Source organism: Dromaius novaehollandiae, chromosome 35 (assembly GCF_036370855.1).
Source record: "Dromaius novaehollandiae isolate bDroNov1 chromosome 35, bDroNov1.hap1, whole genome shotgun sequence".
In the NCBI taxonomy this organism is placed as follows: domain Eukaryota; kingdom Metazoa; phylum Chordata; class Aves; order Casuariiformes; family Dromaiidae; genus Dromaius; species Dromaius novaehollandiae.
The window spans coordinates 839,601-866,764 of NC_088134.1; the positions used below are offsets into that span (position 1 = coordinate 839,601).

At 72.6% G+C, this 27,164-nt stretch overlaps 5 protein-coding genes and 11 non-coding genes across 18 annotated transcripts; 11 read left to right on the forward strand and 5 right to left on the reverse strand.

The window, feature by feature from the left end:
* Positions 1 to 744: 744 nt before the first annotated feature.
* LOC135325324 (U2 spliceosomal RNA) lies at positions 745 to 935 on the reverse strand. Its single transcript, XR_010386401.1, has one exon. It is a non-coding gene; the product is annotated as a U2 spliceosomal RNA (small nuclear RNA).
* Positions 936 to 1,962: 1,027 nt separating this feature from the next.
* Positions 1,963 to 2,153, reverse strand: LOC135325325 (U2 spliceosomal RNA). Its single transcript, XR_010386402.1, has one exon. It is a non-coding gene; the product is annotated as a U2 spliceosomal RNA (small nuclear RNA).
* Positions 2,154 to 2,885: 732 nt separating this feature from the next.
* Positions 2,886 to 6,149, forward strand: TAF6L (TATA-box binding protein associated factor 6 like). 2 transcript variants are annotated; one of them, XM_064503237.1, is made up of 10 exons: positions 2,886 to 3,033; positions 3,136 to 3,222; positions 3,948 to 4,047; positions 4,131 to 4,181; positions 4,267 to 4,361; positions 4,474 to 4,548; positions 4,630 to 4,850; positions 4,935 to 5,067; positions 5,143 to 5,271; positions 5,356 to 6,149. In XM_064503237.1, exons 1-10 carry the CDS (start codon positions 2,887 to 2,889, stop codon positions 6,076 to 6,078), a joined length of 1,761 nt encoding a protein of 586 aa, XP_064359307.1. In that variant the 5' UTR covers position 2,886; the 3' UTR covers positions 6,079 to 6,149. The 2 variants fall into 2 exon arrangements, with proteins under 2 accessions (XP_064359307.1, XP_064359305.1); XM_064503235.1 differs by having other exon boundaries at positions 2,887 to 3,033; positions 3,897 to 4,047.
* Positions 6,150 to 6,358: 209 nt separating this feature from the next.
* TMEM179B (transmembrane protein 179B) lies at positions 6,359 to 7,801 on the forward strand. The gene is made up of 5 exons (XM_064503265.1): positions 6,359 to 6,484; positions 6,854 to 7,041; positions 7,123 to 7,257; positions 7,339 to 7,414; positions 7,497 to 7,801. Exons 1-5 carry the CDS (start codon positions 6,389 to 6,391, stop codon positions 7,653 to 7,655), a joined length of 654 nt encoding a protein of 217 aa, XP_064359335.1. The 5' UTR covers positions 6,359 to 6,388; the 3' UTR covers positions 7,656 to 7,801.
* Positions 7,802 to 8,147: 346 nt separating this feature from the next.
* On the reverse strand, positions 8,148 to 8,338 carry LOC112992215 (U2 spliceosomal RNA). The gene has a single exon (XR_003261473.2). It is a non-coding gene; the product is annotated as a U2 spliceosomal RNA (small nuclear RNA).
* Positions 8,339 to 9,365: 1,027 nt separating this feature from the next.
* Positions 9,366 to 9,556, reverse strand: LOC135325326 (U2 spliceosomal RNA). The gene has a single exon (XR_010386403.1). It is a non-coding gene; the product is annotated as a U2 spliceosomal RNA (small nuclear RNA).
* Positions 9,557 to 10,583: 1,027 nt separating this feature from the next.
* LOC135325321 (U2 spliceosomal RNA) lies at positions 10,584 to 10,774 on the reverse strand. The gene has a single exon (XR_010386398.1). It is a non-coding gene; the product is annotated as a U2 spliceosomal RNA (small nuclear RNA).
* A 1,506-nt stretch (positions 10,775 to 12,280) lies between these two features.
* Positions 12,281 to 12,355, forward strand: LOC112996202 (small nucleolar RNA SNORD26). The gene has a single exon (XR_003262376.1). It is a non-coding gene; the product is annotated as a small nucleolar RNA SNORD26 (small nucleolar RNA).
* Positions 12,356 to 12,851: 496 nt separating this feature from the next.
* On the forward strand, positions 12,852 to 12,921 carry LOC112996201 (small nucleolar RNA SNORD27). The gene has a single exon (XR_003262375.1). It is a non-coding gene; the product is annotated as a small nucleolar RNA SNORD27 (small nucleolar RNA).
* A 661-nt stretch (positions 12,922 to 13,582) lies between these two features.
* Positions 13,583 to 13,707, forward strand: LOC112996200 (small nucleolar RNA SNORD22). The gene has a single exon (XR_003262374.1). It is a non-coding gene; the product is annotated as a small nucleolar RNA SNORD22 (small nucleolar RNA).
* Positions 13,708 to 13,916: 209 nt separating this feature from the next.
* LOC112996203 (small nucleolar RNA SNORD30) lies at positions 13,917 to 13,987 on the forward strand. Its single transcript, XR_003262377.1, has one exon. It is a non-coding gene; the product is annotated as a small nucleolar RNA SNORD30 (small nucleolar RNA).
* Positions 13,988 to 14,236: 249 nt separating this feature from the next.
* On the forward strand, positions 14,237 to 14,300 carry LOC112996199 (small nucleolar RNA SNORD29). The gene has a single exon (XR_003262373.1). It is a non-coding gene; the product is annotated as a small nucleolar RNA SNORD29 (small nucleolar RNA).
* Positions 14,301 to 14,440: 140 nt separating this feature from the next.
* LOC112996204 (small nucleolar RNA SNORD31) lies at positions 14,441 to 14,508 on the forward strand. The gene has a single exon (XR_003262378.1). It is a non-coding gene; the product is annotated as a small nucleolar RNA SNORD31 (small nucleolar RNA).
* A 563-nt stretch (positions 14,509 to 15,071) lies between these two features.
* On the forward strand, positions 15,072 to 17,958 carry WDR74 (WD repeat domain 74). The gene is made up of 11 exons (XM_064503268.1): positions 15,072 to 15,207; positions 15,526 to 15,632; positions 15,709 to 15,830; positions 15,916 to 15,979; positions 16,086 to 16,229; positions 16,461 to 16,562; positions 16,666 to 16,766; positions 16,855 to 16,910; positions 16,997 to 17,139; positions 17,263 to 17,319; positions 17,732 to 17,958. Exons 1-11 carry the CDS (start codon positions 15,147 to 15,149, stop codon positions 17,888 to 17,890), a joined length of 1,116 nt encoding a protein of 371 aa, XP_064359338.1. The 5' UTR covers positions 15,072 to 15,146; the 3' UTR covers positions 17,891 to 17,958.
* Positions 17,959 to 18,076: 118 nt separating this feature from the next.
* Positions 18,077 to 21,051, forward strand: STX5 (syntaxin 5). 2 transcript variants are annotated; one of them, XM_064503256.1, is made up of 11 exons: positions 18,077 to 18,187; positions 18,850 to 19,057; positions 19,146 to 19,216; positions 19,303 to 19,358; positions 19,477 to 19,547; positions 19,646 to 19,762; positions 19,868 to 19,924; positions 19,991 to 20,072; positions 20,174 to 20,274; positions 20,357 to 20,478; positions 20,559 to 21,051. In XM_064503256.1, the coding sequence occupies exons 2-11, from the start codon at positions 18,863 to 18,865 to the stop codon at positions 20,716 to 20,718; spliced, it is 1,032 nt and encodes a 343-aa protein (XP_064359326.1). In that variant the 5' UTR covers positions 18,077 to 18,187; positions 18,850 to 18,862; the 3' UTR covers positions 20,719 to 21,051. The 2 variants fall into 2 exon arrangements, with proteins under 2 accessions (XP_064359326.1, XP_064359327.1); XM_064503257.1 differs by having other exon boundaries at positions 18,084 to 18,144.
* A 193-nt stretch (positions 21,052 to 21,244) lies between these two features.
* On the forward strand, positions 21,245 to 27,131 carry NXF1 (nuclear RNA export factor 1). Its single transcript, XM_064503230.1, has 21 exons — positions 21,245 to 21,364; positions 21,943 to 22,144; positions 22,230 to 22,359; positions 22,444 to 22,527; positions 22,837 to 22,941; positions 23,081 to 23,161; positions 23,244 to 23,313; positions 23,388 to 23,476; positions 23,556 to 23,663; positions 23,740 to 23,849; positions 25,215 to 25,251; positions 25,358 to 25,426; positions 25,592 to 25,647; positions 25,726 to 25,833; positions 25,912 to 25,970; positions 26,057 to 26,172; positions 26,256 to 26,298; positions 26,401 to 26,473; positions 26,554 to 26,736; positions 26,846 to 26,906; positions 26,988 to 27,131. Exons 1-21 carry the CDS (start codon positions 21,334 to 21,336, stop codon positions 27,024 to 27,026), a joined length of 1,854 nt encoding a protein of 617 aa, XP_064359300.1. The 5' UTR covers positions 21,245 to 21,333; the 3' UTR covers positions 27,027 to 27,131.
* Positions 27,132 to 27,164: the final 33 nt, after the last annotated feature.

Here is a 27,164-nt window from a genome sequence, read left to right on the forward strand (position 1 = left end):
TTTGCATACGCCCCGCCCCTCGCTTCGCAGACGCCCCGCCCCGCCCGTCCCGCTCCCGGCGGTGTTTCCCATGCCCCGCCCTCATCTGCATATCCCCGCCCAGCGTTCTACATTCGCCCCGCCCCCTGCCCTCGCTGTGGGCCGTCCCGATTGGCGCCCCGACCTCGATTTGCATACGACCCGCCCCCGATTTGCTGCCGGCCCCGGCTCGGCCGCACCGAACCCGGGCGCAGGCTGCATCCGCCCGGCGCCAGCGGGGAGGGAGGGAGGGACACGGCAGAGCCGGCGCTGCCGCCCCAGCGACACGGGGCAGGAGGCGCCTGGCGGAGAGTTAAGGCACGGACTCCCGATGCGGGCGAGTCAGGAGACCCTTTATCGAGGCCCCACACGTACACTTCTACCCCTGTAGATTCTTCAGGCGCAGCCTTCGCACTTGCGATTCGCTGATGACCGCTGGCCATGCGTCTAGCTCTAGCCTGCAGTTGGGTGAAGCTACAGGGACACGCGGCACACGGGCTGCATGAGTGGGACGCTGACTTTGGTTTTCTCTGCTTCTTACGTCCCCATTTTCGCCTTGCGCAGACACCCTTCTGCCTCCTTCCTCATCGTCCAAAGTCCTCCAAGGACTCTCCAGCAGCTCTACCCAACTGCCCGCCAGCTCCTCCGCAGGCGCCCAGCACCGCGCCACTAAAGGCCCCCAGGGCCCCAGCTCTGTCTTTGACCAGCAGCAGGATCCTCCCGGCTGGGAGGGGCACCGTTCCCGGAGGCACTGCAATACCGGGACGATGCGCGGAGCGGAGGGAGCAAGCTCCGGGTCCAACTCCCGCGACCAAAAATCCGTTTAATATAAAGTCCTCTCATCGAGGACGTATCAGATATTAAACTGATAAGAACAGATACTACACTTGATCTTAGCCAAAAGGCCGAGAAGCGATGCCCCACCCACCCCGCCGCGCGCCCCGCACCGCGCGCCCGGCACTCCCAACCCACGCGCACCCGACACCGCCTCCCGCCGACACCGCCCGCCGCCCCGGCGCCGAGCCCCGCGCGCCCCGACCCGAGCCACCCGCGGCCGCGCCCGGTACCGGCCGGCGCGGCGCCGCTGCGGGCCCGGTGGGGCCTCCCGGCAGCCCCTTCGGCTGTGTAGGTGGCTAATCTGCATGCCCCGCCCTCCCCGCTGCCCACGCCCCGCCCCCTGTCCCTGCCGCGCCGCTGCTATTTGCATACGCCCCGCCCCTCGCTTCGCAGACGCCCCGCCCCGCCCGTCCCGCTCCCGGCGGTGTTTCCCATGCCCCGCCCTCATCTGCATATCCCCGCCCAGCGTTCTACATTCGCCCCGCCCCCTGCCCTCGCTGTGGGCCGTCCCGATTGGCGCCCCGACCTCGATTTGCATACGACCCGCCCCCGATTTGCTGCCGGCCCCGGCTCGGCCGCACCGAACCCGGGCGCAGGCTGCATCCGCCCGGCGCCAGCGGGGAGGGAGGGAGGGACACGGCAGAGCCGGCGCTGCCGCCCCAGCGACACGGGGCAGGAGGCGCCTGGCGGAGAGTTAAGGCACGGACTCCCGATGCGGGCGAGTCAGGAGACCCTTTATCGAGGCCCCACACGTACACTTCTACCCCTGCAGATTCTTCAGGCGCAGCCTTCGCACTTGCGATTCGCTGATGACCGCTGGCCATGCGTCTAGCTCTAGCCTGCAGTTGGGTGAAGCTACAGGGACACGCGGCACACGGGCTGCATGAGTGGGACGCTGACTTTGGTTTTCTCTGCTTCTTACGTCCCCATTTTCGCCTTGCGCAGACACCCTTCTGCCTCCTTCCTCATCGTCCAAAGTCCTCCAAGGACTCTCCAGCAGCTCTACCCAACTGCCCGCCAGCTCCTCCGCAGGCGCCCAGCACCGCCCCACTAAAGGCCCCCAGGGCCCCAGCTCTGTCTTTGACCAGCAGCAGGATCCTCCCGGCTGGGAGGGGCACCGTTCCCGGAGGCACTGCAATACCGGGACGATGCGCGGAGCGGAGGGAGCAAGCTCCGGGTCCAACTCCCGCGACCAAAAATCCGTTTAATATAAAGTCCTCTCATCGAGGACGTATCAGATATTAAACTGATAAGAACAGATACTACACTTGATCTTAGCCAAAAGGCCGAGAAGCGATGCCCCACCCACCCCGCCGCGCGCCCCGCACCGCGCGCCCGGCACTCCCAACCCACGCGCACCCGACACCGCCTCCCGCCGACACCGCCCGCCGCCCCGGCGCCGAGCCCCGCGCGCCCCGACCCGAGCCACCCGCGGCCGCGCCCGGTACCGGCCGGCGCGGCGCCGCTGCGGGCCCGGTGGGGCCTCCCGGCAGCCCCTTCGGCTGTGTAGATTTGCATGGCTCCGCCCCGGGGCGGGGCGGTCAGCGGCGCCTCCCGGCAGCCCCCGCGGCCTGTGATTTGCATGGCTCCGCCCCGGGGCGGGGTCTTTCATCGGCTCCTCCCGACAGCCCCCGCGGCCTGTGATTTGCATGGCTCCGCCCCGGGGCGGGGTCTTTCAGCGGCTCCTCCCGGCAGCCCCCGCGGCCTGTGATTCGCATGGCTCCGCCCCGGGGCGGGGTCTTTCAGCGGCTCCTCCCGGCAGCCCCCGCGGCCTGTGATTCGCATGGCTCCGCCCCGGGGCGGGGTCTTTCAGCGGCTCCTCCCGGCAGCCCCCGCGGCCTGTGATTCGCATGGCTCCGCCCCGGGGCGGGGTCTTTCAGTGGCTCCTCCCGGCAGCCCCCGCGGCCTGTGATTCGCATGGCTCCGCCCCGGGGCGGGGCGGTCAGCGGCTCCTCCCGGCAGCCCCCGCGGCCTGTGATTCGCATGGCTCCGCCCCGGGGCGGGGCCGCGCCGCCGGGGCCGCGCGCCGCCATGTCGGAGCGGGAGGAGCGGCGGTTCGTGGAGCTGCCGCGGGAGTCGGTGCGGCTGATGGCGGAGAGCGCCGGGCTGGAGCTCTCGGACGAGGTGGCGGCGCTGCTGGCCGAGGACGTCTGCTACCGCCTGCGGGAGGCCACGCAGGTAGGGCCCGCCGGTGCCCGGCCCCCTCCCCGCTGCCCCGGTGTGGCGGCGGCTGCCGGTGTCCGAGCCGAGCCGAGCCGAGCCGAGCGCCGCCGCCCGCAGAACAGCTCGCAGTTCCTCAAGCACACGCGGCGGCGGCGGCTGACGGCGGAGGACTTCAACCGGGCGCTGCGCTGGAGCAACGTCGAGGTGAGCGGGGACGCGGCCGGGGCCCGGGGGGCCGGGGGATCGCGGGGGCTGGGGACACATGTGGGGCCGGGGCTGGGTGTGGGTCAAGGACACGCGGGGGGGCAAGGGTTCGCGGGGGACCAGGGACACATGGGGGGCTGGGGACATGCAGGGGACTGGGGCTGAGTGTGGGGCTGGGGACACATGTGGGGCTGGGGCTGGGTTTGGGGCCGGGGGCTCAAGGGGGGCCGGGGACACACGGGTGGGCTAAGGGCTCGCGGGGGATGAGGGACACATGGGGGGTTGGGGACATGCAGGGGACTGGGGCTGAGTGTGGGGCTGGGGACACATGTGGGGCTGGGGCTGGGTGTGGGGCCGGGGGCTCAAGGGGGGCCGGGGACACACGGGTGGGCTAAGGGCTCGCGGGGGATGAGGGACACATGGGGGGTTGGGGACATGCAGGGGACTGGGGCCAGCTGTGGGGCTGGGGGCTTGTGTGGGGCTGGGGACACATGCATGGGGCTGGGGACACGTGTGGGGCTGGGTGTGGGGCTGGGGTCTTGCGTGGGGCCGGGGACACGCATGGACTTGGGGACACATGCGTGGGGCCGGGGTCTTGCGTGGGGCTGGGGACACGTGTGGGGCCGGGGACTCGCGTGGGGGTGGGCGCGGGGGTCAGGGCGCCGTCCGCGCAGGCGGTGTGTGGCTACGGGGCGCAGGACGCGCTGCCCTTCCGGGCGCTCAAGGAGGGCGAGCTGTACTTCCCGGAGGACCGCGAGGTGAACCTGGTGGAGCTGGCGCTGGCCACCAACATCCCCAAGGGCTGCGCCGAGACCGCCGTGCGAGGTGGGCGCCCGGCCGCGCCGTGCCCGCCGTCGTGGCGCCGGGGCGGCTCCGGGCCGGGGCTCAGCGCCGCTCGCTGCCCGCAGTGCACGTCTCCTACCTGGATGGGAAGGGCAGCCTGGAGCCGCAGGGGGCCGGTAAGGCCGCGGGCCGGGGGGGCGGCCGTGTCCGTGCCCGTGTCCGTGCCTCCCCGCGGGCGCTGTGACCCCGCTGTCCCGGCAGTGCCCAGCGCCGTGTCCACGCTGACGGACGACCTGCTCAAGTACTACCAGCACGTGACGCGGGCGGTGCTGGGGGACGACCCCCAGCTGATGAAGGTGGGTGCGGGCAGGGCGGCCCCAGGGCCTCGGCCGCCGCCCCCCCCCCCCCCCCGCCGCGCGGCCCCCCCGGCGAGGCTCCCGCGGACCCCGCCGCTGCTTGGTGCCGCAGGTGGCCCTCCAGGACCTGCAGAGCAACTCCAAGATCGCCGCGCTGCTGCCGTACTTCGTCTACGTGGTCAGCGGGGTGAGCGCGGGGCACCGGCGGGGCGCGCGTGGGGCGCCGGGGTGCCGGGGCCCGGCCCACGTCCTCCCTCCGCCGCGGCAGGTGAAGTCGGTGAGCCACGACCTGGAGCAGCTGCACCGGCTGCTGCACATCGCCCGCAGCCTGGTGCAGAACCCCTACCTGTGCCTGGGCTCCTACGTGCGCAGCCTCGTCGCCAGCGTCACCTACTGCGTCCTGGAGCCCCTGGCCGCCTCCATCAACCCTCTCAACGACCACTGGACGCTGCGCGACGCCGCCGCCATGCTGCTGAGCCGCATCTTCTGGTGAGGGCGCGGGGCGGCCGGCGGCCCCGGCGCGGGGTGCCGGCGCGGCGCGGAGGCCTGCAGCGCTCGCCCTGCCGCCCCCAGGACCCACGGCGACCTGGTGAGCGGCCTCTACCAGCAGATCCTGCTGTCGCTGCAGAAGGTGCTGGCCGACCCCGTGCGCCCGCTCTGCTCCCACTACGGGGCGGTGGTGGGGCTGCACGCGCTGGGCTGGAAGGTAACGGGGCGCGCGGTGGCGGGGCGGGGGCCGCGGTGGCGGGGCGGCGGGTGCGGGCGCCTCGTCTCCCCGCAGGCCGTGGAGCGGGTCCTCTACCCCCAGCTCTCCACGTACTGGGCCGGGCTGCAGGCCGTGCTGGACGACTACTCCGTGTCCAACGCCCAGGTGAAGGCCGACGGGCACAAGGTCTACGGCGCCATCCTGGTGAGCGGGGGCCGGGGGGGCGCGGGGGGGGGCGCGTGGCCCGGTGCCACCCAGCCCCGTCCCGTCCCGTCCCATCCCGCGCAGGTGGCGGTGGAGCGGCTGCTCAAGATGAAGGCGCAGCCGGCAGCGGCGGCGGCGGGGGGGCCGCGGCGGGAGGGCTCCCCGCGGTGCGGCCCGGCGCCCGGCGCCCCGGTGGAGGCGGGCAGCAGCCCCGGGGCGGCCCCGGCCGTGCCCCTGCGCGACATGTACCGCGAGCTCTACGACTTCTTCGGCGACAGCCTGGCGCCGCGCTTCGGCACCGGCGCGGGGCCCCGGCCCGCCGCCCCGCCGCCCCCCGGCCCCGGCAGCCCCGAGGGCGCCCGGAGGGAGCCGCCGGCCTTCGGGGCGCCGGGCGACGCCGCCGCCGCCCGCAAGATGCCGCAGCTGACGGCCAGCGGCACGGTGAGCCCGCGGGAGGAGGAGAGCCCCCGGGCCGAGCCGCCGGGCGGGCGCCCGGCCCTGCACCGCCCCGCCGGACTGGCCCGCGCCCGCGGCACCCCCCGGCAGCCCGGCCACCGGCCCGGCGCCCGCGACGTCTTCCAGAAGTGCCGCTTCGCCCCCCGCGGCGCCCCCCGCTTCAGCTTCGTCATCGCCGGGCGCCAGGCGGGCCGCCGCTGCCAGGGCCGCCTCTTCCAGACCAGCTTCCCCCAGCACCACGGGCCCGGCCACGTCTCCCGCTACGCCCAGAAGCTGCCCATGATCGGCCGCACGGCCCGGCCGCTGCGGCGCTGGCCCCGCTCCGAGTACTCGCTGGCCCTGCTGCTCTGAGCCGGGGCCGCGCGGGCGGACGGGCCCCGCTGCCCCACGGACCCGGCGTTAATAAAAACGGCGCTGCGGCACGGCCGAGACGGTGGCTTGAGGGGGGGGTCGTGGTGGGGAAGGGGCCGAGCAGGGGGCATCCGTGGGGCCGGGCGCGTGCCGGGGGGAGCCGGGGCAGGGGGCGAGGCCGGGCGTGGGCCGCGGTCGGGGGGGAGCGTGCACGGTGCTGCCCAGCGGCTGGGAGCCCGGGGGGGGGGGGGGGCGGTGCTGGAGGGGGCCCGGCCGGCGGGGCGGGGTGGGGCGCGGGGCGGGCGGGAAGATGGCGGTGTCGGCGCTGCAGCTGTCCGAGCTGGCCCTGCACGGCACCGCCTTCCTCTGCGGGATCATCAGCGCGGCGGCCCTGACCGTCACGCAGGTACACGGCGCCGGGGGGGCAGCGAGGGGCGCCGGCAGCTCCGGCCCCGCTCGGGGCTCCCGGGGCGGCACCGGGGCCGGGACCGGCTCCGCTGCGGGGAGCAGGGCCCCGGCCGGGGGGGGGGGGGGGGGCAGCGGTGGCAGCCCCGGGGCGGCGGAGCCCCTTCCTCCCGGCCCCGGCGGCGTCACGGGAGCGCGGGGTCGGGCCGAAAAAGCAGGAAAAGCAGGAGAGCTCCGGCGGTTTGGGGCTTCCTGCCCGTCCCGGCGCGCTCCGCCTCCCCGCAGCGCTGGGCTCCGCAGCTCCTGCCCCGCGCGGGGAGCAGGCGGCTCCGTGGGGCCCGGCCTCGCCGCCACCGCTTGTGCCCCCCAGGGCGCCTTCGGCGGCCGCTGCGTCCTCTACGGGGCCGCGGCGCGGAACGGCACCGCGCTGGCGCTGGAGTCCTCCGGCCCCGCGTCCCTCTGCTACTTCGTCTCGGGCGTCTCCGTCCTGGCGGCTCTCTACTGCTTCGCGGCGCTGCTCCACGGCATCTACCGCTGCTGCCTGGACGAGGGCCGGGGGTGAGCGGCCGCGGGGCGGGGGCGGCACCGGGCTCCCTGGCACGGCGGCCCCGCTCACCCGGCCCTCCCCTCCGCTCGCAGGGGCCGCGCCGGGCTCGGCGTCGCCCTGGCCGTCACCGCCGCCATCCTCTTCCTCCTGCTCGTCGCCGCCGGCGTGCTGCGCGCCGGGATGGATGCGCTGTGCGCCTCGGCGGTGCGGGCCGCCGGCCTGAGCAGGTAGAGCTCCCGGCGGAGGTGCCGCTCCGGCCGTGGTCCCCCCCGCGCCCGGGGCTCACGCCGCGCCGCTCTCGCCCGCAGCTGCCGGGAGGCGCAGCGGAGGCCGTGGCCGTCCCGCGACGCCGGCCGCTTCTACAGCAACCTCTACAGCGCCCAGGTGAGCGGCGGCGGGCCGGGGGGGGGGGCCGTGCTCCGGCTCCCGGGGGGCCGCCGGCTCACGCCCCCCCCGCCCCCCGCAGGCGGCGGCCTGGGTGAGCGTGGCCGCGTGGGGCGGGCTGCTGGCGCTGCTGGCGCTGCGGCGGCGGCGGGAGGCCCCGTTCGCGCTGCTGCGGCGCGGGGACCCCGAGTGGAGCGCCGAGACGGAGGCCATCTTCGGGGGACGCCCGGCGAGGCCGTGACGGCGGGGCCGGCGGCGAGGACGTGCGGGCCGGGGAGCCGGGGCCGCCAGCGGCGGGGTAGAACCGCCGAGGATGGGACCCCGTCTCTGGCGCTCGCTCTCGGTTGCTCTCCCCCCGCTCTGCCTCTGTCACCTGCCGGTACCGGTACCGGCACCGCGCCGCCTGCTTCCCCGCGCTGAACGGGCGCCTGGCGCTGCCTCTCCGCGGGGCCGGTAGCCTCAGTCTATTTGGACTGAGCTTCGTTATTAAAGACAAGGAGCCGCCTGCGTCTTGCCCCGTCGCCCCCTTCGTCGGTGCCGCCGCGTCCGGGCTGAGCCGCGCGGCCGCAGCAGCGAGCTGAGGCCGGGGCCGAGGCCGAGGGAGGGAGCGAGAGGGACCGGGCCGCGCCGGGCAGCAGGGGCGGAGGGGACGGGACGGGGCAGAGGGCACCGAGCGCAGCCCCACTAAAGGCCCCCAGCTCTGTCTTTGACCAGCAGCAGGATCCTCCCGGCTGGGAGGGGCACCGTTCCCGGAGGCACTGCAATACCGGGACGATGCGCGGAGCGGAGGGAGCAAGCTCCGGGTCCAACTCCCGCGACCAAAAATCCGTTTAATATAAAGTCCTCTCATCGAGGACGTATCAGATATTAAACTGATAAGAACAGATACTACACTTGATCTTAGCCAAAAGGCCGAGAAGCGATGCCCCACCCACCCCGCCGCGCGCCCCGCACCGCGCGCCCGGCACTCCCAACCCACGCGCACCCGACACCGCCTCCCGCCGACACCGCCCGCCGCCCCGGCGCCGAGCCCCGCGCGCCCCGACCCGAGCCACCCGCGGCCGCGCCCGGTACCGGCCGGCGCGGCGCCGCTGCGGGCCCGGTGGGGCCTCCCGGCAGCCCCTTCGGCTGTGTAGGTGGCTAATCTGCATGCCCCGCCCTCCCCGCTGCCCACGCCCCGCCCCCTGTCCCTGCCGCGCCGCTGCTATTTGCATACGCCCCGCCCCTCGCTTCGCAGACGCCCCGCCCCGCCCGTCCCGCTCCCGGCGGTGTTTCCCATGCCCCGCCCTCATCTGCATATCCCCGCCCAGCGTTCTACGTTCGCCCCGCCCCAGGCCCTCGCTGTGGGCCGTCCCGATTGGCGCCCCGACCTCGATTTGCATACGACCCGCCCCCGATTTGCTGCCGGCCCCGGCTCGGCCGCACCGAACCCGGGCGCAGGCTGCATCCGCCCGGCGCCAGCGGGGAGGGAGGGAGGGACACGGCAGAGCCGGCGCTGCCGCCCCAGCGACACGGGGCAGGAGGCGCCTGGCGGAGAGTTAAGGCACGGACTCCCGATGCGGGCGAGTCAGGAGACCCTTTATCGAGGCCCCACACGTACACTTCTACCCCTGTAGATTCTTCAGGCGCAGCCTTCGCACTTGCGATTCGCTGATGACCGCTGGCCACGCGTCTAGCTCTAGCCTGCAGTTGGGTGAAGCTACAGGGACACGCGGCACACGGGCTGCATGAGTGGGACGCTGACTTTGGTTTTCTCTGCTTCTTACGTCCCCATTTTCGCCTTGCGCAGACACCCTTCTGCCTCCTTCCTCATCGTCCAAAGTCCTCCAAGGACTCTCCAGCAGCTCTACCCAACTGCCCGCCAGCTCCTCCGCAGGCGCCCAGCACCGCGCTACTAAAGGCCCCCAGGGCCCCAGCTCTGTCTTTGACCAGCAGCAGGATCCTCCCGGCTGGGAGGGGCACCGTTCCCGGAGGCACTGCAATACCGGGACGATGCGCGGAGCGGAGGGAGCAAGCTCCGGGTCCAACTCCCGCGACCAAAAATCCGTTTAATATAAAGTCCTCTCATCGAGGACGTATCAGATATTAAACTGATAAGAACAGATACTACACTTGATCTTAGCCAAAAGGCCGAGAAGCGATGCCCCACCCACCCCGCCGCGCGCCCCGCACCGCGCGCCCGGCACTCCCAACCCACGCGCACCCGACACCGCCTCCCGCCGACACCGCCCGCCGCCCCGGCGCCGAGCCCCGCGCGCCCCGACCCGAGCCACCCGCGGCCGCGCCCGGTACCGGCCGGCGCGGCGCCGCTGCGGGCCCGGTGGGGCCTCCCGGCAGCCCCTTCGGCTGTGTAGGTGGCTAATCTGCATGCCCCGCCCTCCCCGCTGCCCACGCCCCGCCCCCTGTCCCTGCCGCGCCGCTGCTATTTGCATACGCCCCGCCCCTCGGTTCGCAGACGCCCCGCCCCGCCCGTCCCGCTCCCGGCGGTGTTTCCCATGCCCCGCCCTCATCTGCATATCCCCGCCCAGCGTTCTACGTTCGCCCCGCCCCAGGCCCTCGCTGTGGGCCGTCCCGATTGGCGCCCCGACCTCGATTTGCATACGACCCGCCCCCGATTTGCTGCCGGCCCCGGCTCGGCCGCACCGAACCCGGGCGCAGGCTGCATCCGCCCGGCGCCAGCGGGGAGGGAGGGAGGGACACGGCAGAGCCGGCGCTGCCGCCCCAGCGACACGGGGCAGGAGGCGCCTGGCGGAGAGTTAAGGCACGGACTCCCGATGCGGGCGAGTCAGGAGACCCTTTATCGAGGCCCCACACGTACACTTCTACCCCTGTAGATTCTTCAGGCGCAGCCTTCGCACTTGCGATTCGCTGATGACCGCTGGCCACGCGTCTAGCTCTAGCCTGCAGTTGGGTGAAGCTACAGGGACACGCGGCACACGGGCTGCATGAGTGGGACGCTGACTTTGGTTTTCTCTGCTTCTTACGTCCCCATTTTCGCCTTGCGCAGACACCCTTCTGCCTCCTTCCTCATCGTCCAAAGTCCTCCAAGGACTCTCCAGCAGCTCTACCCAACTGCCCGCCAGCTCCTCCGCAGGCGCCCAGCACCGCGCCACTAAAGGCCCCCAGGGCCCCAGCTCTGTCTTTGACCAGCAGCAGGATCCTCCCGGCTGGGAGGGGCACCGTTCCCGGAGGCACTGCAATACCGGGACGATGCGCGGAGCGGAGGGAGCAAGCTCCGGGTCCAACTCCCGCGACCAAAAATCCGTTTAATATAAAGTCCTCTCATCGAGGACGTATCAGATATTAAACTGATAAGAACAGATACTACACTTGATCTTAGCCAAAAGGCCGAGAAGCGATGCCCCACCCACCCCGCCGCGCGCCCCGCACCGCGCGCCCGGCACTCCCAACCCACGCGCACCCGACACCGCCTCCCGCCGACACCGCCCGCCGCCCCGGCGCCGAGCCCCGCGCGCCCCGACCCGAGCCACCCGCGGCCGCGCCCGGTACCGGCCGGCGCGGCGCCGCTGCGGGCCCGGTGGGGCCTCCCGGCAGCCCCTTCGGCTGTGTAGATTTGCATGGCTCCGCCCCAGAGAGGGGCTCTCCTCGGCGGTCCCGCCCCTTGCGGTCGTCGCTCCGCCCCCTCCCAGCTCGGCGGCTTTGTCCAGTTTTACGTTCGCTCCTTTTCGGCTTCTAACTGCCGTTTTTACACCGCGGAATGACCAGATAGGCTGAAAACACCGCGTAACTGAGGGAAACGCGGGAGTCTTGGGGCAGCTACGCGGGACGGACTGAGAGATTTCCCTGATCCCGGCAGAAAACGGGTGACTTCCCAACGGTCGCCAGCCGGGGGGGGGGAGGGGGGGAAAGCCTCGCGTCTACGCGACCGCTCTTCCCGCCAATTTCCCAACGGTCGCGGCGGGGGAGGGGGCGGTGCCTCGCGCCGCACTGCGCCTGCGCGTCGCCGTTACCGCCCCTTCGCTCGCTGCTCCCTAGCGGTCGTCCCCAGGACGGCGCATGCGCACAGGGGAAGGCCCGCAGGGCGCACGCGCTCCCCTGTCTCCCAGCATGCCCCGGGCCGCGACCTATTTAAGGGCGCGGGCGGGGCCTCTTCGGCCATTTCCTCGTCACCGCTGTGGGAGCGGGGTGAGTCCGTCTGGGCGTCGCTCGGCGCCTGGGCTGGTCGGCCGTCGCTCTGCGCGGACTCCCCCGTTCCGGACGGCCGTTCCTTTCTTTCCTGGCGTGGTCTTGGCGCGCTCCGGGTCTCGTGGCGGCGGGGGCAGCAGCCGGGGCTCGCGGCGGCCATTTTGTGCCCCAGTGTGTGCCTCGTGCTGCGCTTTCCGTTAAGGAGGTACCTTTTGGCTGTTGGGGGGGGAGCGGCCCTTGTGGGGCCACGTGCCTTTGCGTTGTGCAGCCCCGCGGGGCAGGGGCCCACGGCCCCCGCTCTGGGGGGGGAGTGCAGGGCTGTGGTGTGGGGGGCTGTTCTGTGATGAGTCTGCTCACAGACCTGAACTGACTGCTGTGTGAAGCTCCTTAGCGTCTCTGAGAAGAGCAGGCCTGCCCCAGCCTTGTTCCCTTGTTGGGGATGGGCTGTTGTTCTTACCCATGGCTTGCAGAAGGGGTGCTGTGTGTATTTATTCTGTGTCTCTAACGTCGTCTTTCTCTGCTCTGCAGGTTTTCGGACCTCTGAGGGGAAGCTCTGCCGGAGGTGAGTTGTTTCTCTGCTTTAGAGAGCCTGGGTGCAGTTTCTCCTGGTGGTAGAGTTGTGAACTAAACATGCCGTTGGTGCTCTCTGTGGCTGTGGAGTCCTTGTGTTCCCAGCATGGGTGGGATAGCTGTCATGCTGCTAGGGCAGAGGCTGAAGTGCTGCAAAGATGAAACCACTGAACTCTCTCTTTCTGATGGTTGAGTGGAGAAAGCCTGTGTGAGATTCTGAGTGGCACTGAGTTCCAGGCCCAGGTCCAAGCTGTGCCCTCAGGCAAAGAGCATGTGTGTAGGGTGCAACCTCGGGCTGGGGTGTTGAGTATGTTGCTCATGTGAAGCACCAAGTACAGCTGAGCGCCTGACTCTGTCTTTCCAGGTGTGGAAGCAGTCAGCCATGCGCCTCCATGGTTCCTTTGCAGGTGAGCACCTAAGCTTTTCTTCCATGTCATGACAAAACAGATGCAGCCTTTGAGGGTGGGGCAATAGGATTTTTCTCCAAGTAGGAGCAAGCACTGTTGTTGCAGCCTTATCTGCAGGTAGAGGAGGCGGAGCAAGCTTGGGCTGGAGGAGAGCTTGAGGATCTTGTGGGAGGAGAGCTTGCACAAGCCCACGTCCTCGTGGGGAAGGTGGCTGGGGTGGTCTCGTAGTGATGCTCTTGAAAGCTGCCCGCTGGCTTGGCAGTGGAGGAGCACGGCCTTGCTGCAGGCTTTCAGGTCACGGCTGCTCCCTTGCTGTTCAGTGACGAATGAAAACAGACAAGCATATGGCTGAGCGTCTGTGATGCCAGCTTTTCTCCTGAGAACCATGGAGCAGAGGTGGTCTAGGGAGCGGGTCATGTAGGGCTTGGGGCGGAGGATCGCAAATAACACCCACTGTCTCTTTCAGCGCTGCGCTGCAGGTCTCGGGGAGCGGCCTGGGCATCTCTGTCTGCAGGTGGGTAGAGGGGAAGGGCTGGTCTGTGCTCAGTCCTGGGGTCCCCGCTGGTCCTCGTTGTCCCATGTGACCTCATTATGTCTTCCTGAAACCAGAGCTCTGAGGAAAGCTATTTAAAGAATATTTTAGAGTGCTCAAAGAGCGTTTCAGAGCTTTGGTGGTGGCAGGCGCTCAGCCTGGGTGCGTCCTGCTCTCAGGCCCGTCTCACTGGCTCTCTCCTCAGGTTGATGCCTCCGGAGCAGGCGGCGCTGCCCCAGGTAAGGGAGCTGCCACGGGGGGTGGAGGGGGCGGCGGGCGGGTGTGGAGCGGTCCGAAGGGATGACACCGCGAGCTGGACGACGCGAGTCTAATGGCAGGTCTGAGTTACCAAAGCCCTGATCGGACCGCGGTGGCCCAGCCCTGCAGCTGCACTCAGTTGCTGCCCTCGCTGACCTCTTCCTTCCCTTCGCAGCCCCGTTGCTGACGGCGCTAGGAAATGGTGAGTTTCCCAAACTAGTGTTCCTTTAATTTCATAAAATGTCCCAGCCTGCGTCCTGATGAGGAAAACCTCACGCGTCTTACTGCCTGTTTGGCGCCAGAACCTGCAAAGGTTGAACCCACTGGTGCCGGCAGCCGGAGAGGAGGACGGCTGGTTCTGCGGGAACCGTCTGAGGGGACGCGGGCGCGGGGCGGGCGCCGGCCTGTTTCTGGCTCCGAGTGGCCCCTCAGGAGCCGGGGCACTGCGGACGGTAACGCGCACTCTTCCTTCTAGGAGCCTGAAGCTGCGCTTGGCCTGCCGCCTGCCCGAGTCCTGCCGCATGGGTGAGTCTCCCCAGCCCGTGCGCAGCGGTGGGGCTGGATGGTCGCTGTGCCGTGGGGGTCCGGGGCCTGTGATGAGTCAACTCTGGAATCTCGTTCGGCTGAAGGCTGGTGTTGAGGACTCGGACTCTGACGCCCCGCTGGGGAACAGGCTTCGCTTTAGCTGCTGCCGCTCTTGGGGCGCATCCACGGTCGGGGTGACTCCATCCCTGCTGTTCTCTCCCTGCAGGATGAAGGCTGGGGGCCGGGGGCACCCGGCAAAGCTCTGAGCAGCCCGAGCGAATGGCGTCTGACTGAGGTAGGCGCTGCGGGTGCTGGCAGTGCTGAGGGAAGGGGGTGCGGGGGGAGCGCTGTGGGCGACTCCCTGGCTCAAGCTGGTTCCTGCAGTTTTAGTGATGAGGCAAACTAGCTCACTTTGACCTGTGTGAAAACATCTGAACAGCTGAAAAACTGCTTTTCTGGGGGGAGCGCGGGGGGAGCGGCGGGGCTGGGCGGCTCTGAGCTCCTGCTCTCTCCACAGGTGGCTGGAGGCAGTGGGCGGCAGCAGCTGGTGAGTGCGGGCGCGGGATGGGGCTGGGTCCTGCTGCTGCCCTGGCCGAGGATGAGACGATACCGCCCCAGTCTGATGCCCGTGACTGAGTGGTTCCCCCTGAGGCTGGTGGCGGGGGGCTTCTGTGGCGGGGGGTTTCTTCCACAGGGGGTAACGGCTGCCTTGTCCTGCCTGCAGGGCTGAGTCCGCGGGAGTTGTCGCTGCGCTGCCTGGGAGTCCCTGGAGCCCGCTGGGCCCTGCTGTCCTTCGCCCTTCCCAGGATGGCTGCTGTGTGCTGCTGGAGAAGAGCTGCTGCCTGCGTGTGCCCTCCCTTTTTGTGTGAATAAAAGCACTTTCTGCAACACCTCTGTCTCCTCTGACTCACTGCTGGGGGGGGGGGGGGGGCAGCTTATAGCACCTCGGGGGCTGAGGCCCTGCCGGGGGGGTGAGGGTGGGATCCTGGCAGGGTAACAGCTCCGGCTGCTGTGTCCGGGGGATGGGGAGGGCCTGGCGGAGGCTCCCTCAGCGTGAGCCGGGGGCGCCGCCCCTGAGGCGGAGCCGGGGACGGGGAGGAACCGCTGGGAAAAGGGGTGGGGCCGTTTGAGCCCCGGAACGTTGCTGCGCGGCGCCGCGGAGCGTGTTCCCTGACGTACCCCCCCCCCCCGCCCAGGCGCTTCCGGACGGTCCGTCGCTCTTAGTGGTCCGGCCGGGCGCCGGAACCGCGGCGGCGGGGCGAGCCGGAGCGCGGGGAGGGACGGACCGGGCAAGATGGCATCCCCCGCGCGCTGGAGCCACGTGTGGGTCGGGGCCGAAACCGGCGCCCTCAAAGGTAGGAACGGGGGAGAGAGCCGGTGACTGGGGGGGGGGAAGAGGGGGGGACGCGATGGGGGAGCCCCGGGGGGGCACCAGCACGAGGGGGGCTCAGGCTGGGGCGGGCAGCGGCGGCTGCCGCGGCCGCGGTGGGTCGCTGTCCCGGGAGGTCCCCTGTCCTGGGGGATCCCCTGTCCCGGGAGGTCCCCTGTCCCGGGGGGTTCCCCATCTCTTGTTCCCCAAACGCGGGCCGGATCCGATCCTGTGTGTGGGTCGGAGAGGGGGTGCGAGACCCCCCCATCCTGCCCCCCCCTACTCCGCGACTCTCCCCCCCCAGGCGTGAACCTGCAGCGGAAACAGGCCACGAATTACACGAGCGCCGGGTCGCTGAGCCGGGCCCAGGGCGTCTGCACGCTGTGCTGGGGGGACGTCGCCGAGTCCGAGGTGAGGGATGGGGGGGCCGGACGCCTGGGCCCGCGGGGAGGGGGGCGCCTGGGCCCTGACCCCGCTGCCCCCCCAGGTGCTGGTGGGCTGCCTGGACCGGGCCGTGAAGCTCTTCAGCACCGAGAAAGGGAAGTTCACGGCAACGCGGCTCTGCCCCGGCGGCCAGGGCCCCTTCTGCGGCCTGGCGGTTCACGGCAGGTAGGAGCCAGGGACGGGAGGGGCCGGGGCCGGCACCCCCCCGCACCCCCCGTCCCCGACGGCGGCGTCTCTCCCGTCCCGGCAGCGCCCTCATCACCTGCGTGGAGTCGGGGCTGCTCAAGGTGTGGCGCGAGGATGACGCTGAGAACGTGAGTGTGGCGGCCGGGGCGGCGCGGGGATGGCGGGGATGGTGGCTCAGGCCGTCCCCGCCGCCCGGTGACGTCCGTCCGTCCGTCTGTCCCCGCGCGGGCGCAGCTGGAGCTGCAGGCGGGCGCCGGGCTCTGCCGCATGCGCCAGGACCCAGCACGGCCCCAGCGTGTCGCCACCGGCGGCCGGGACAACGGCCTCAAGGTGTGGGACCTGCAGCGGCCCCAGGAGCCCCTCTTCCGCGCCAAGAACGTGAGTGTCCCCGCACCCGTGTCACGTCCCCGTGCCGGTGTCACATCCCCCCACGAGTTTCCCCTGCATCCCTGCCAGCGTCCCCACGTGTCCCTGCCAGCATCCCCTGTGTCCCCCCGTGTCCCTGTGTTTCCCCACGTCCCCCTGCCCCCGGTGTCCCTGCAAGTGACCCCTGTGTCCACCATGTCCCTGTGAGCGTCCCTGCATGTCCCCCTTCCCCCCCCCCCACAGGTGAGGAACGACTGGCTCAACCTCCACGTCCCCATCTGGGACCGCGACCTCCAGTTCCTGCCCGGCTCTGACAAGATCGTGACGTGCACTGGGCACCACCAGGTCCGGCGCTTTCGGGGACACTCTGGGGGGCTTCGGGGCGCTTTGGGGGGCAGTTTGGGGCGGGGGCGGGTCTCAGCCCCCCCTGACCCCGCTGGCTCCCCAGGTGCGCCTCTACGACCCCAGCTCCCCGCAGCGGCGGCCAGTGCTGGAGACGACCTTCGGTGAGCACCCGCTGACCACGCTCTCCCTCGCACCGGGGGCCAAGTGAGTCCGGCCTGGGGGGGAGTTAGGGGCTGGCGGGGGGAGGGGGGCACCCGGACACCTGGGCCCGCCCTGACGCCTCTGCCTGCAGCTCAGTGGTGGTGGGCAGCGCCCGCGGGGACCTGGCTGTGATCGACCTGCGCCAAGGTGAGGGGCCGCCGGGGGGGGACAGGGACGGGGCCCAGGTGCCCCCCTCCCACAGCCCCCCCCCAGCTGCCCCCTGCCCCCGCCAGGGCGGCTGCTGCGGTGCCTGAAGGGCGTCGCGGGCGGCGTGCGGGGGCTCCAGTGCCACCCCCACCGGCCCCTCGTGGCCTCCTGTGGCCTCGATCGCTTCCTCCGCGTCCACGGGCTGGGAGACAAGCGGCCGCAGCACAAGGTGAGGCGGGACCCCCGCCGAGTCCCCCCGGCCACGGACCCCCCTGGCCACATCCCCCTCTGGCTGCGTCACCCCCCGGCCGTGTCCCCGGCCCTGAGCCTGCATCCCCCCCGGCCCCCCCAGGTCTACCTGAAGTCCCGGCTCAACTGCCTGCTGCTGAGCAGCCGCCAGGACTGGGAGGTGAGCGCCGGACGGGGGGAAACGCTGGGGGGCCGTGGGGGGACACGCTGGACATGGGGGGACACGCTGGACATGGGGGGACGGGGACGTGCTGGGGGGTGTGTGGGGGACACACTGGACATGGTGGACATGTTGGAGGACAAGCTGGGTACATTGAGGGCAAGTTGGGGGACGTGGCAGGGGACACGGGGGGACACAGGGATGCACCGGGGACACGGAGGATGGACTGGGGGGACACTGGGACACGGGGGACACATCAGGACGTGCTGGGGGACACACTAGGATGTGTTGGGGGACGTGTTGGGGACACAAGGGGACACGTCAGGATGCGCTGGGGGACATCGGGGGACGTTGGGGGCCTCGTTGGACACGTGAGGCCGTGGAGCTGCCCCCCGTCACCCTGCTTCCACAGGCCCCGGAGGCGCCGTCCCCCGCGGCGGACGGGGACAAGGACAAGGACGGGGACAAGGAGGAGGACGACGCCGACGCGCTCTGGGCCGCCATGGAGCCGGTGCCGCCCCCGGCCCCCCCCGGCCGCCGGCCCACCAAGCGGAAGAGCTCGGGGCTGTGAGGGCGGCGGGGGGGCGCCGGCGGCGGGGCCCCCCCGGCCGCGGCCCCATAAAGGACTCTGTGACCCGAGCGCGAGTGTCGCCCCTTGTCCCGTCGCCGGGGGGGGCGGGGGGGGCCCCACCGCGGCGCCGCCAGGGGGAGCCGGCCGGGCGCCGTTGCCCCTTTAAGGCGCGGCCGGTGACGCGGCGCGGGGCGCGTGACGCGGCGCGGCGCGCGGGGCGGGGGGAGACGTGGCAGTGACGTCGGGCCCGGCCGGTGGGTCCCGGGCAGCAGCGCCGCGCGCCCGAGCCGCGGCCCGGTGAGCGCGGCGGGGGCGGGGCGGGGCCGCGAGCACTTCCGGGGTGGGGCGGGGGCGCCGCGCAGGCCCCCCCGCCCCGCCCGACGGGGCCCCGAGCCGCCGCGTGCCCCGCGGGGGACCGGAGTGCCCGGACGCCCGGGTGTCCCGGAAGGGGGGGGGGATCGGCGGCCCCGGGTGTCCCGGAAGGAGGGGGGGATCGGCGGCCCCGGACCCCCGGGTGTGCTGGAGGGGGGGGATCGGCGGCCCCCGGGCCCCGCGGGGGCGGTGGGAAAGGGGGCGCCGGACTCCTGGGTCCCCGGAGGTCACTAGGGGGTGGGGGGTCCCGGACGCCTGGGCCCCCGGGGGGTAATGGCGGTTTGGGGGGCGCGGTGGCTTCCGGACGCCTGGGTCCCTGGTGGGGGGGGTTAGGATGCCGGGACGCCTGGGTCCCCGGTGAGTGGGGGGGCCCGGACGCCTGGGTCCCTGCTGCGTGGGGAAACCGGTTTCTCGGACACCTGGGTCCCCCCGGGGGCACGGGGAGGCCCCGGACGCCTGGATCCCCGTGGGGGTGCGCAGAGGCCCCGGACGCCTGGGTCCCCACCGAGCACACACGGAGGCCCCGGACGCCTGGGCCCCCGGGGTCGGGGTCGGCGCGTGCCGCCGCTGACGCCCTGCCGGCGCAGGTGATGAGCCCCGATGCACGCGCGGCGCCGCCACGGCTCTAGGAACGCGGAGCAGGGCGTCTACCGGGGCCCCCCCCAGACGCAGGTGCTGCCCCCCGCCAGCCCCCCCCCCGCTGCCGCCGCTGCCCCCCCGGCCGCCGCCAACATGTCCTGCCGCGACCGCACCCAGGAGTTCCTCTCCGCCTGCAAGTCGCTGCAGGGCCGGCAGGTGAGTCACGGGGGGGGGGGACGCGGGGGGGAACGCGGGGGATGCCCCGGTCTCACCCCCACTGTGCGTCCCCTCCACCCCACCCCAGAACGGGCTGCAGCCGAGCAGACCGGCCCTGAGCGCCGCGCGGCAGCGGAGCGAGTTCGCCATCATGGCCAAGTGAGTGGGGGGGGGTTCGCGGGGGGGGGCGGCATTTGGGGGGGCGCGGCCCTCCCCGGCGCTCACGGGCCCCTCTCCCGCCCCAGGCGCATCGGGAAGGACCTCAGCAACACCTTCGCCAAGCTGGAGAAGCTGACGATCCGTGAGTGTGGCGGCGGGGGGGGCGCGGGGCCGGGCGGGGGCCGGGCGGGGGGGCGGCGAGGACCCTCACCCCCCGTCTCCCCCCTTCTCTGCCCCCTCCGGCTGCCGCTCGCTCGCAGTGGCCAAGCGGAAGTCGCTCTTCGACGACAAGGCAGTGGAGATCGAGGAGCTGACCTACATCATCAAGCAGGTGCCGTGGGGCCGGGAGGGCACGGGAGGGGGCTGGGGGGGACGGGGGACACGGGGGGGTGCGTCGGGGCCTGGCTGACGCCTCCCACCCCCCCCCAGGACATCAACAGCCTCAACAAGCAGATCGCCCAGCTGCAGGACGTGGTGCGGGCCAAGGGCAGCCAGAGCGGGCGGCACGTCCAGACCCACTCCAACACCGTGGTGGTGTCGCTGCAGGTGGGACGGGGACGGGGCGGCCGCGGGGGGGACGGGGCGGCCGCGGGGGGGACGGGGACGCCGCTCCGTCCCCGCCGACGCTCACCGCCCGCTTCCCGCCCCCAGTCCAAGCTGGCCTCCATGTCCAACGACTTCAAGTCCGTGCTGGAAGTGAGGACGGAGGTAAGCGCCTGCCCCCGCCCCGCGCCGCCGCCCTGCCCGCCCTGACCCCACCGTTGCCTCCCCCAGAACCTGAAGCAGCAGCGCAGCCGCCGAGAACACTTCTCCCGCGCCCCCGTCTCCGCCCTGCCCCTCGCCGCCGGCAACCTGGGTGAGTGCCCATGGGGCGGTGGGGTCCCGGGGGCGGCGGTCTCGGTCCCGGGGGCGGCCGGGGGGGTCTCAGCCCCGCGCTCAGGCCCCGCTCTGTCGCAGGCGGCTCCGCGGTGCTGCAGGACGAGGCGCCGCGCGCCGGGGACGTCGCCATCGACATGGACGCGCGGACGAGCCAGCAGCTGCAGCTGATCAACGAGCAGGTGGGGAGGGGAGCGGGCGTCCGGCGGGACGGGGCGGCACCGCGTGGCGGCTCGGAGACGCCGGCCCTCTCTCGCCCCGCAGGATTCGTACATCCAGAGCCGGGCTGACACCATGCAGAACATCGAGTCCACCATCGTGGAGCTGGGCTCCATCTTCCAGCAGCTGGCACACATGGTGAAGGAGCAGGAGGAGACCATCCAGAGGTAGCGTCCCCGCCCCGGCCCCAGCCCCGGCCCCGGCCGCCCCCGGCCCCGCCCCCCTCAGCGCCCGCCTCTGCCCGCAGGATCGACGCCAGCGTGGAGGACGCGCAGCTGAACGTGGAGGCCGCCCACGGGGAGATCCTCAAGTACTTCCAGTCCGTCACCTCCAACCGCTGGCTGATGGTCAAGATCTTCCTCATCCTCATCGTCTTCTTCATCATCTTCGTCGTGTTTCTGGCCTGAGCCCCCTCCCCAGCCCCGCGACAGACTCGGCCCCGCTCTGACTGTTGGGGCTCAGAGCCTTGCGGCGGCCCCAGGGCTCGGACTCACACCCAAGGAGCGGGGCAGGGACGTGCTGGCTGCCCGGACTGACGCCCCCGGGCCCTGCCGTGGCGGCAGCACCCCTGGCCGCGCGCCCGGCTCCAGGGCCGCGGCGGCGCCTCCTCGGGCTCTGCTCTCCCCGGCACGGCTCCCCGCAGCCTATGCCGTGGCCGGTGCTGCCCGGTCATGGTGGCTGCCGTGCCCGTACCCTCGCCCGCGGCGCCCCCCACCCCCCATTAAAGCTTTCAGTCCCCGGTGGCGCCGCCTTATTCCTGCCCCGGGCGGGACCCGAACCCGCGGCTCCTCGGTCCGGCCGGCGGCGGGACCCGAACCCGCGGTGCTACGGGCGCGCTGCCTCCCCCGGCCCCGCAGGGGGCGCCGGAGCGCGGAGCAGGGAGGAGGCGGAAGCGGGGGGCGTATGCGCAGAGGGGCAGGCGTGCTGGCGGCGGCGCCGGGCGGAAGTGACGCGAGGGGGGCGTGGCGCGCGTGCGCGGTGGCGGCGGGGCCGCGGTCGGTTGCCGGGAGCGCGCGGCGGCGATGGCGGAGGAGGGCAAGGGGGGGTACAGCGGTGAGCGGGGCCGCGGGCCGGGCGGGACCGGGAGCGGCGGGGGGAGGATTCCGGGCCTGATCGGGACCGGGGATGAGGGGAGCGCTAGGTCTGGGCGTGACCGGGGGCGGGGGGAGACTCCGGTACCGGGCGGGGTGAGGGGGGGCTCCGGGCCCTGCCGGTGCCGCGGGCCAGGGGAGCGCTGGGCCCGGTGGGTATTGCGTTGGGAGCTCCGGGCCCGATCGGTACCGGGAAGCAGGGGGGACTCTGGTCCCGATCGGTACCGGGGGGGGGGGGGGGGCGGGCCCGATCGGTAGCGGGAGGAGGGGGAAGCTCCGGGCCCGATCGGTGCCGGGGGGAAGGGAGGGCTCCGGGCCCTGCTGGTGCCCCAGCCCGGGGCAGTGTTGGGCCCGGTGGGTACCGGGGAAGAGCTCTGGGCCCTGCCGGTACCGGCAGCCATGGGGAGCCCCGGGCCCGGTCGGTACCGGCGCTGGGGGGCAGCTCGCCCCGGGGACGGGGAGCGGGTCCGTGCGGGGCGCAAGGGGGGGTCGCCACGGCCTCCCAGGCGGCGGCAGCTGACGGTGGCACCCCCGGAGCAGAGCATGATGACCGCGTCGGCGGCCGCGGCTTCTCGGGGCGGCGGAAGAGGGGCCGGGGCCCGTTCCGCACCAAGCTCTACAGCGAGGCGAGCAGCCGGGCGCGCAGCCGCGGCAGCGCTGGCTCCGGCCTCCGCGCCCGCCTGGAGGAGGACGACGGCGACGTGCCCATGAGCGACGCCCACGACAGCCCCCGGAGCCGATAGTGAGTGCGGCGGGACGGGGATGGGGACGGGGCGGCGCTCGGGGCGGCCCCGGGACCCCGGCCTTTCTCCCGTTTCCCCCCGCAGTTTGCCCTACGGGCCGCGGCCCAACCGCGCCGCCAACATCCACATCACGGTGAGGCGAGACCTGCCCGCCCAGGAGCGCAGCGGCGGCAGCAGCCGCGACGGCGGCCGGCGCAACTGGTTCAAGATCACGGTGAGTGGGGCGGGTGCCTCTGCCACGGCGCCTCGCGCCCGCCCGGCCGGGCGGCTGCCTGACGCCGGGCGCTTTCGCCCCCAGATCCCCTACGGGAAGAAGTACGACAAGTCATGGCTGCTGAGCTCGATCCAGAACCTCTGCAGCGTCCCCTTCACTCCCGTCGAGGTGAGCGGGGGCCGCGGGGAGCGCGGCCAGGTGTCCGGCTTTCCCCTTTCGCTTCCTGTTTCGGGGAACGCCAAGGCCCGCACCGGCCCCAAAAGGGGAAGTTGGACTCGCTGGCTGCGGCGGGCTCTGGCGGTGGCCAAGTTCCTGCTGGGGCTGGCGGGAGAGGGGCCGGGCGGGGGCGTCCCCAGCCCGGGACCGGCGGAGCCGCTGTCCGCTGTCCTCCGGCGTGGCCCGGCCGGCGGGTTCGCGCCCCGGCAGCTGTGTCAGCGGGCCGAGCCGGCGCTGAGCGCCCGACCCGCCGCCTCCCAGTTCCACTACGACCACAACCGGGCGCAGTTCTACGTGGAGGACGCCACCACCGCCAGCGCGCTCAAGCAGGTCTCCCGCAAGATCACCGACAGGGACAACTACAAGGTGCGGTGGCTGCTGCCCGGCCGTGGCGGAGGCCGGTGCGCGGTGCCCCTCACACCGGCCCACGTGGGAGCGGCTCCGTGGGGCGGGCGCGCTCCCGGCCGGGCGCCAGCATCTTACGGGCCGTGGTGTTCCCTCCTAGGTGGTGATAATCATCAACTCCTCGGCTCCGCCGCAGTCACTGCAGAACGAGCTGAAGCCGGAGGAGATTGAGCAGGTGAAGGTGAGCCGGGCTGGGGGCTGCATCGTGGCTTAGGGCTGCCGCGGCTGCCCACCCACCCTGACCGCCGCTCGCGCTCTTCCAGCTGTGCATGAGCAAGAGGTACGACGGCTCACAGAAGGCCTTGGACCTCAAGAGCCTCCGCACGGACCCGGGTGAGCGCTGGCGCGGGGCGCGGGGAGCGGGGGAGGCCGCGGCAGCGGGCGCTTACTGCCTTCTCCCGCCGCAGACCTGGTGTCGCAGAGCATCGACGTGGTGCTGAACCAGCGCAGCTGCATGCTGGTGGTGCTGCGCATCATCGAGGAGAACATCCCCGAGGTGAGGCCGGGCCGCGTCCGCGCGGGCTCCCGCGCCGCTGCCGCCGCCGCCTCGCTCAGCCCCAGCTTTGCCTCCGCAGCTGCTGTCGCTGAACCTGAGCAGCAACAAACTCTACCGCCTAGATGACCTGGGCGAGCTGGCGCAGAAGGCCGCCGGCCTCAAGATCCTCGACCTCTCTCGCAACGAGGTGGGTGCCGCCCCGCTGCCCCGCCGCTGCCGCCCACCCCGCCGCCGCCCTCACGGCCCCTCTCTGCCCCGTGCAGCTCAAGTCGGACCGGGAGCTGGACAAGGTGAAAGGGCTCAAGCTGGAGGAGCTCTGGCTGGACGGAAACCCGCTGTGCGACGCCTTCCGCGACCAGTCCACCTACATCAGGTCAGTGGCAGCCTTGGGGCGGCCCTTGGGGCCCGTGGGCCGCCCCTGCTCCGCGGGGGCAGCACGACAGGACGAAGAGAGGCCGCCCCCCCCGCGCCTTCCGCTCGCCGCCGTCCGGACCCCCGGCTCCCCTCCGGCCCCTGGTCACGGCGCCGGGCCCGGACGGGCCGCAGCCCCGGAGCCCGCGGACGGCGCGTCTCTTACAGCTGGTCGGAGCCCTGCTTTCCTCTGCTCACCCTCCTGCTGCCCCCAGCTCTGCTCTCTCCCGGCTTTCCCCCTGCCGCCCTCCCCGTCCCCTGGGCCCGGGAGACGCAGCCTCTTCTCCCCAGCGCCCCGCTCCCTGCCCGCCGCTCCCACCCCCGCCGCCCGGATGGGGCTCTCCGTGCCACTCACCCGTCCGCGGGCACCTGGGGGCCGCCGCGCACGACGGGGGTGCCGCTCGCTGCCCCCGGCCCCCCACGCCGGAGCTGCCGCCCCTTTCGCGCCTCCGTTTGGCCCTCGACGATGGCTGGCTAGCCAGAGACGGGTAAGATTCCTCACGGGAGGAACAACCTAAGACAGGCACAGCCGTGCAGTGGCCAAACTCCGCCGCCCGGCGCGGCCAGCGCAAGGAGGCTGCCCGCGATCCCAGGCCTGGCGCAGGCCTCCAGCCCGCTCCGGCAGCTCCGGGCGGGCCCCACGGCGCCTGGCTGCACCGGCGCCGGCCCCCGAGGCGGGCAGGGGCCTCGGCTCCGCAGGCGGCCGTGCCTGGAGGCCGGCGCGCTCCTGGAGCCGGGAGGGAGCGGCATCAAGGAGAAGAGGCTCTGCCCTGAGCACCCCGACCCCGCTGTCCCCCTCTGTCCCCTGCTGTCCCCCTCCTGCCGCTAACGACATCCGGGCCTCCCCGGCGCAGGGGCCTCCCCAGCTGTAAATAGGCGGCTCGTGCCGGCGGCTGCTCCGCGACCAAGGGGAGTTTGTCCCCCTCCCCTCCCCTCCCTCCCCCTTCCTCGCTGGGCACCCGAGCGCAGGTGAGTACGAGCCAGGTAAGTCCTGAGCCCACAGCAGGGCCCCGCGGGGCCACCAGCTCCTGGGGCGCCGCAGCCCCCGGCCCCCGCCTGGGACAGGGGCAGGCCCGGCCCGGCCCCGGGGGGGCAGCTGGGGCGGCCGTCGCGAAGTGGGGGGAGGCTGCCGCCGTGCAGAGCGGCCCCGTCGCATGCCCACGGCTCCGGGGAGGGCGGCCCAGCGGGGCGGGCGAGGGGGGGCCCCCGGGGGGGGTGCGCGCATGCTGGGGGGGCTGGGGGCGGACGTTCCCCGCGGGGGCGAGGCCCGGCCCCCCCCGCCCACAGGCAGCCTGGCTGCCGTGCTGACTCCTCTCTGTCCCGACAGCTCCGTCAGAGAGCGCTTCCCGAAGCTGCTGCGCCTGGTGAGTGAGGGGGGCCACGGCGGGGGGGCGAGGTGGGGCCCCCCTGCCCTCCCCCTCACCCTCCCCCTCACCCTCCCCCTCACCCTCCCCTCCTGCTCTCCCCCAGGACGGCCACGAGCTCCCCCCGCCCATCGCCTTCGACGTGGAGGCGCCCACGACGCTGCCCCCCTGCAAGGTAGGGACGCACCGGGGGGGCCCCGACCCCGCACACGGCCAGAGCCGGCATCCGTGGGGGCCCTGACCCCGCACACAGCCGGAGCCGGCGTCCGTGGGGGCCCCGACCCCGCACATGGCCGGAGCCAGCGTCCGCGGGCCCCGACCGTCCATCCGCTCTCCCCAGGGCAGCTACTTCGGCTCAGACGACCTGAAGGTGCTGGTGCTGCGGTTCCTGCAGCAGTAAGTGCGGCGGCTGCGCGTGCCCCCGCGCCTGGGCTCTCGCCCGCTCCCCGCTCAGCTGCCCCTGCCCCGCCGCAGGTACTACTCCATCTACGACTCCAGCGACCGGCAGGGGCTGCTGGACGCCTACCACGACGGCGCCTGCTGCTCCCTCAGCATCCCCTTCGGGCCCCAAAACCCGCCCAGGTAGGTCCGTCCCCGCCGGCGCCGGGAGCGGGGCCGCCGCGCACTGCCCGCGGCTTCACAGTGCCGCCGTTCCCGCAGGAACAGCCTGAACGAGTACTTCAAGGACAGCAGGAACGTGAAGAAGCTCAAGGACCCCAGTGAGTGCCCCCGCGGCGTCCCAGCCCCGTGCTGGCTGTGCCATGCTGCGCCGCGCTGGCCCTCACCGCCGCTCCTCCCTCCCCAGCCATGCGCTTCAAGCTGCTCAAGCACACGCGGCTCAATGTGGTGGCGTTCCTCAACGAGCTGCCCAAGACCCAGCACGACGTCAACTCCTTCGTGGTGGACATCTGCGCCCAGACGGTGAGCACGGGGCCGCGGCGGGTGCTGCCAGCAGCCCCTGGGGGCGGCATGCCCCGCTCACCCCCGGCCTCTCTCCCCCGCAGAACACGCTGCTCTGCTTCGCCGTGCACGGGATCTTCAAGGAAGGTGGGTTCCGCCCAGCCGCGGCCCCCCGGCCCCCTCCGCGGCCCCTCGGCACCCGTCCCACCGCCTCCTGCTCACCCGCCACCCCGTTTCCTTCCCCCGCAGTGGACGGCAAGTCCCGCGATTCCGTGCGTGCCTTCACCCGCATGTTCATCGCCGTGCCGGCCGGCAACACGGGGTAAGCAGGGCGGCGGCGGGTGGCCGGGGGGGCGGCGCAGCCCCCCGCCCAGCCCCCCTTCATGGCCGCGCGCCCGCCAGGCTCTGCATCGTCAACGACGAGCTCTTCGTGCGCAACGCCACCACGGAGGAGATCCGCAAGGCCTTCGTCATGCCGGCGCCCACGCCCTCCTCCAGCCCCGTGCCCACCCTCTCCGCCGAGCAGCAGGAGATGCTCGCTGCCTTCTCCATGCAGTCGGGCATGAACCTCGAGTGGTCCCAGAAGTGAGTCCTCGGCCCTGGGGGGCGGCGGGACCCCCTGGCCTCGCCCCCTCCTGCCCCGGGGCCCTTCCTCTCCTCCCGCGTGGCCACTCACCCCGTGTTTACGCCCCAGGTGCCTGCAGGACAACGACTGGGACTACGGCCGGGCTGGGCAGGTCTTCACCCAGCTCAAGGTAAGCCTGGAGCAGGGGGGGCCCGGACGCCTGGGTCCCCTGCCACGATCTCCCCTTAACCCCCCTCTCTGTGTCTTGCAGCTGGAGGGGAAAATCCCAGAGGTAGCATTTCTGAAGTGAGCTGTGCCCCTTCCCTCCCCCGGCTCCCTTCTTCTCTCCCCGTTCCCGGGGTTTTATTCCCTCCCCCCAACCGTTTTGTAAATAAATGAATACCGTCTAAACGCCGCCGCTTTCGTGGTGCGCTGCGCCTTTAAGGGG